Source organism: Phocoena phocoena, chromosome 10, assembly GCF_963924675.1.
Source record: "Phocoena phocoena chromosome 10, mPhoPho1.1, whole genome shotgun sequence".
In the NCBI taxonomy this organism is placed as follows: domain Eukaryota; kingdom Metazoa; phylum Chordata; class Mammalia; order Artiodactyla; family Phocoenidae; genus Phocoena; species Phocoena phocoena.
This window is the reverse complement of record NC_089228.1, coordinates 103,331,888-103,337,262: the sequence shown is the minus strand read 5'-3', so window position 1 is coordinate 103,337,262 and position 5,375 is coordinate 103,331,888. Positions and strand designations below refer to the sequence as shown.

The following is a 5,375-nucleotide window of genomic DNA, read 5'->3' as shown; positions in this document are numbered from 1 at the left end:
CCGTGTCCCCGAGGACATGTGACCTGTGAATCCAGAGCCTGGGGCTGCCTTTGAAACCCGCCTGCGGGTCACCCCCCAGTTCACCTGCCTTTCCAGGCTCCCCGCGCCTCCCCACAAACTGCTCCTAATCCAACAGCAATGATGACATACTATAAGCATCTTCTAGCTTTCATAGCTACAAAAATGAAACCTGATTTTTCAGTGTTGTTAATTTCTACCGTTGTCTTAAAAAATAAATTGCTATCATGATTTACTTTACTTTCAGGTTAACGTTCAGTGAAGCATTTGTAGTGTTCACGACCGCTCCTCTGAGTTGAATTTACGCGGTGCCTTTTATCTGAGAGGTGCAAGCGTGCACTGGTCTTTGTATTCATCACATTGTTCACAGAGAAGTGGCTAAGCTGAAGACAGTCTTCGCCCGGGGCCCTGGATTCCACACGTTCACGGGGTTGCTGGAACCACAGCAAGCCAAGGAGGAAGGCCGGCTTTGTCCCCACATCTCTATCCACCTCCACACACCTGGGTTCCTTTCCTTGAATACTTTGGGCCAGTGAAGCTAAAAATATGCCTTCTGGTCTCTCTTTACCAAAAGAGCGGAAAGGCTATTAATTAAAAACATGAAAGTAGAAATAATCCTGTTTTCTTAAAATTACTAAACCTGGAAACACTTAGGAAACATTTAGTGAAAGAATAAAAATTAAGAGACCACGGGATTTGGACACATGCTTTTTTATTAGTTTAGATATCTTAGACAACACGGCAGTTTCCAGAGGAGTCCCACGTTATTACACCAACAGTGTGAATTTCTGACAGAGGCAAAACTGAGCACCATAGTATACAAATAGAAAGACCATGCTTGATTGAGGACAACAGAAGTTCACTAAGGATGCACGACCTATTTCAGAAGTTCTCAGGCCTCCCCCTTGCTCTCCTCCTGGCCTCCGGCCACGTCCAGCCGCACGCGGGGCTCAGGCCTCGTCCTCGCCCTCCTCCTCCTCAAACTCCCCCTGCTCGTCGGCCGTGGCGTCCTGGTACTGCTGGTACTCGGACACCAGGTCGTTCATGTTGCTCTCGGCCTCGGTGAACTCCATCTCGTCCATGCCCTCGCCCGTGTACCAGTGCAGGAAGGCCTTGCGGCGGAACATGGCCGTGAACTGCTCCGAGATGCGCTTGAACAGCTCCTGGATGGCCGTGCTGTTGCCGATGAAGGTGGCCGACATCTTGAGCCCGCGGGGCGGGATGTCGCACACGGCCGTCTTCACGTTGTTGGGGATCCACTCGACGAAGTAGCTGCTGTTCTTGTTCTGCACGTTGAGCATCTGCTCGTCCACCTCCTTCATGGACATGCGGCCCCGGAAGATGGCGGCCACGGTCAGGTAGCGGCCGTGGCGCGGGTCGCAGGCAGCCATCATGTTCTTGGAGTCGAACATCTGCTGGGTGAGCTCGGGCACCGTCAGCGCGCGGTACTGCTGGCTGCCCCGGCTGGTCAGCGGCGCGAAGCCGGGCATGAAGAAGTGCAGGCGCGGGAAGGGCACCATGTTCACGGCCAGCTTGCGCAGGTCGGCGTTGAGCTGGCCCGGGAAGCGCAGGCACGTGGTGACCCCGCTCATGGTGGCCGACACCAGGTGGTTGAGGTCCCCGTAGGTGGGCGTGGTCAGCTTCAGGGTGCGGAAGCAGATGTCGTACAGCGCCTCGTTGTCGATGGAGTAGGTCTCGTCCGTGTTCTCCACCAGCTGGTGCACGGACAGCGTGGCGTTGTAGGGCTCCACCACCGTGTCCGACACCTTGGGCGAGGGCATCACGCTGAAGGTGTTCATGATGCGGTCGGGGTACTCCTCGCGGATCTTGCTGATGAGGAGGGTGCCCATCCCGGACCCGGTGCCGCCGCCCAGCGAGTGGGTCAGCTGGAAGCCCTGCAGACAGTCACAGCTTTCTGACTCCTTCCGGACCACGTCCAGGACCGAGTCCACCAGCTCCGCGCCCTCCGTGTAGTGGCCCTTGGCCCAGTTGTTGCCGGCACCGCTCTGGCCTGCCGGAGGGAAAGGAGAATATCAGACACGAAAACTTTAGCAAGGAATTCCAGATTCTGTCATTTTGACTCTGCACTAGATTTAGAGATGACAGATTCTTCTCTTTTAGAAACCCTTCCTACCTACGAACAATTTTTCTATATACCAGTGACCCTCAAAAACACTGGAGATCTAATAAAGCAAAAAGGTTAGTTCATATGAGGCAGTTAATTAAGAAGATGGTTTAACAAAACCCAATTGGTTTAAAATTAAGAGCAAAGAACCTTATGTAAATACTTAAATCAGCTACAAGGAACAGGCAGGGTGGAGGCACATGTGATCAGAAGAGGCCGCCCCAAGCAGCTGTCTCAGCCGCTCCTAACCTGTGCCTTTGGCCTTCGCTCCAGGAAATGCCTGCCTGTTGTCACTGGTCCTCTGAGATGACCAGTCACCTGGGAGCTGCTGTTGGAAGCTTCCCTTCGCTCTTTATTCTCTGCCCTCCCCAGGCTGCTCTGCTGTGGGCCGGACCCTCTGCAGGCGGACCCCGTCCTTTGAGCTGTGCGGAGAGGGGCCAGAGGAGCGACAGCCCGTGGACCGGGGGCAGTTAGGCCAGGACTCAGGGCCTCTGTGGACACGCAGCCTCCAGCGGGGCACTCAGCAGTGAGCTGTGACCTCCACGGGGCTTAGGAGGGAGTGGGCCTCCCGAGCCAGTGCCCGGGGACCACGCTACATACCGAACACGAAGTTGTCGGGCCGGAAGATCTGGCCGAAGGGTCCAGACCTGACCGAGTCCATGGTGCCCGGCTCCAGATCCACCAGGATGGCCCGAGGCACGTATTTGTTACCTGCGGGGGACAGAGCGGGACTCAGACCTGCGGTCGGCAAAGGAATCACAGACAGTGCCCTGCTCTCTGGGCCTTTTACGGCAGAATTCAGCAGGGAAAATTCCAGCATGAGACAAAAGGAGGAGATTAGAGGCGGTTTCTGCTCTGCAAAGGGAGATAATGGCCTGCCTCGTCATGACAAACATGCAGGAGACTTCAGGAGCTCTGAAGTGTGTTTTTGAGCAGTTAAAAATGCATGCAGGAAGCCTTTCCTTGTCATTTGCATGTTCCTAATACATTGTGTCTGCCGCAGAACAGAAAGCAAGGTGAGGGGGCAGGAAAGCTTCCAATAATCACCGGCAGCTTCATTGTAGTACACGTTGATTCTCTCCAGCTGCAGGTCACTGTCTCCATGGTAACTGCCCGTGGGGTCGATCCCATGCTCATCGCTGATGACCTCCCAAAACTGGCAATAAAGAAAACCGCGTGACGGCCTGGCATCCGAAGTATCAGTAAAGATGGCCCCCTTCTCCCTCTCCTGTCCTTGGAACGGCGGCGTTGTGGTCAGACAGTCGAGGAGACCCAGACAGACCAATAGCTGCCCGCCCTGATCCTCCAGCAGCTGCTGCTGAGGGGCTCAGGAATCCGCCGCGCATCAGCCATATTATGGCGACAGGCTGAAAAGCTGGGAGGAGCCCCGAAGGAGGAGAGTGGGCACAGCCGCGGGGGCTGTCACCCCCGGCAGGGCTGAGTGTCAGCACCCCAGCTGATGGACGGGTCCTGGCAGGACCCACACAGGTGGACCCCGCCCTGCGGCTGCCGGCAGGGATCCCTGTTTCCTGGCACAAACCCGACCCAGCTCTCCAAGCGGCGCAGTGTTAGGCGCTGACATCTTACTGCCCTCCGGCCACTGACTGCAGCAGCGGAATGGTGGGGAAGCGCGGGCAGGAGCCCAGGAGCACGCGGGAGGCAGTGGCTGGAGCTGGCCACGGTGCAGGCTGCAGGCTGCATTGTGAATTTGCAGCAGGAAAGGGGGTGGCGGGGCTGGGGGGGGCAATATGGCGGTTCTGAAAGAGACCACGTCCTCGTGCAGGCGCCCGCCCACACCCATGCACCATGCCCGTGGCGCCTCGCCCACTGCGGGCGACAGTCACAGCCCAGGACGGCCACCTGCCGCCGCGCAGGCGGGAATCAGACTCCGACGTTATACGTCATTCTGTCTAGTTGGTGCTCGCATTAAGGGATCTAACATCCCTGTCTTTCGGACCCACGAGAAGTCTCCATAACATCTGTCACCCAATGACACTGCATTTTTTCATTCAAACTGCAGACAAAATATACAAATTAAATTCCATATGAGGCCACCGGATTATCATGACCAAAGGCCCTATCCAAATCTCAGAGGCTAGTCAGCCAGGGAAATACCAACCGCGTCCCTCAGAAGGGCCGGGTTCGAGGAAATTTCAAAGGGGCCTTGATTAATCACACACAGCTGCGTCGCCGCGCGCACCGCGGCAGGTTCTGTGGTTCCTGGGCCCCGCCCCGAGCCCGCGCCGAGAACGCGCCACCCGGGGCGGCGGCCCCCTCCCGGGCCCTGGCGCGCACCCTGGGGACCTGCCACCCCTCTCCCGCCCCTCGCGCGCACCCGGGGACCCGCCACCCTTCCCCGACCCCTCCTCGGTCTTCACCCTGGGGACCCGTCGCCCCCTCCCGGGCCCTGGCGCGCACCCTGCGGATCAGCCGCCCCTTCCCCGGCCCCTCCCGTGCCCTGGCGCACACCCTTGGGACCCGCCACCCCTCCCCGACCCCCTCCTCGGTCTTCACCCTGGGGACCCGCCGCCCCCTCCCGGGCCCCTCCCGGGCCCTGGCGCGCACCCTGCGGACCCGCCGCCCCCTCCCCGGCCCTGGAGCGCACCCTGGGGACCCACCACCCCTCCCCGGCCCCTCCTCGGTCTTCACCCTGGGGACCCGCCACCCCTCCCCGACCCCTCCTCGGTCTTCACCCTGGGGACCCGCCACCCCTCCGCGGCCCCTCCTCGGTTTTCACCCTGGGGACCCGCCGCCCCCTCCCCGGCCCGCCCCGGCGCGCACCTTGGCGCCGATCTGGTTGCCGCACTGGCCCGCCTGGATGTGCACGATCTCGCGCATGGTGCCGGCTGCGGAGCGGGTGGAGGCGCGGGCCCTAGGCTACGCTATGCGCGGCGCGAGGCGGCGGACACGGGCGCAGAAACCTGCCGCCGCCCCTCCGGCCGCGCCTTTTATAGCGGATGCCCCGCCCCCGCTCGGTGACGTCAGCGGGCGGGGCGCGGGGGCGGCGCGGCGGGGCGAGGGGACTGCGGCACCGCGAGGGGGAGCCGGGGCGCGGCGCGAGGTTCGGGCCGGGGTGGGCTGCGCGGGGTGCCCGGGGTGGGCAGCCCAGCCTTTCCCGTGGGGTTTGCGGCGTCCCTAGGCTCCCTGCCTCCCGGGCAGGGTCCCGGACCCGCGGCCTCGATCTCCTCCTTTCCGGGGTGGGAATGGCGGCGGGTGCAGCCGCGGGGAGGGG

The 5,375-nt window shown here is 60.6% G+C and overlaps 1 protein-coding gene across 10 annotated transcripts; it reads right to left on the bottom strand.

Moving 5' to 3' along the window:
- Positions 1-967: 967 nt before the first annotated feature.
- Positions 968-5,014, bottom strand: TUBB2A (tubulin beta 2A class IIa). Of its 10 annotated transcripts, none has more exons than XM_065886502.1 (5): positions 4,925-4,981; positions 3,191-3,299; positions 2,744-2,854; positions 1,421-2,029; positions 969-1,075 (listed from the first exon to the last, which is right to left on the bottom strand). In XM_065886502.1, the coding sequence occupies exons 1-5, from the start codon at positions 4,979-4,981 to the stop codon at positions 969-971; spliced, it is 993 nt and encodes a 330-aa protein (XP_065742574.1). The 10 variants fall into 10 exon arrangements, with proteins under 10 accessions (XP_065742575.1, XP_065742574.1, XP_065742566.1 ...); XM_065886494.1 differs by having other exon boundaries at positions 969-1,803; positions 1,876-2,029; XM_065886500.1 differs by having other exon boundaries at positions 969-1,660; positions 1,907-2,029.
- Between the last annotated feature and the right edge of the window lie 361 nt (positions 5,015-5,375).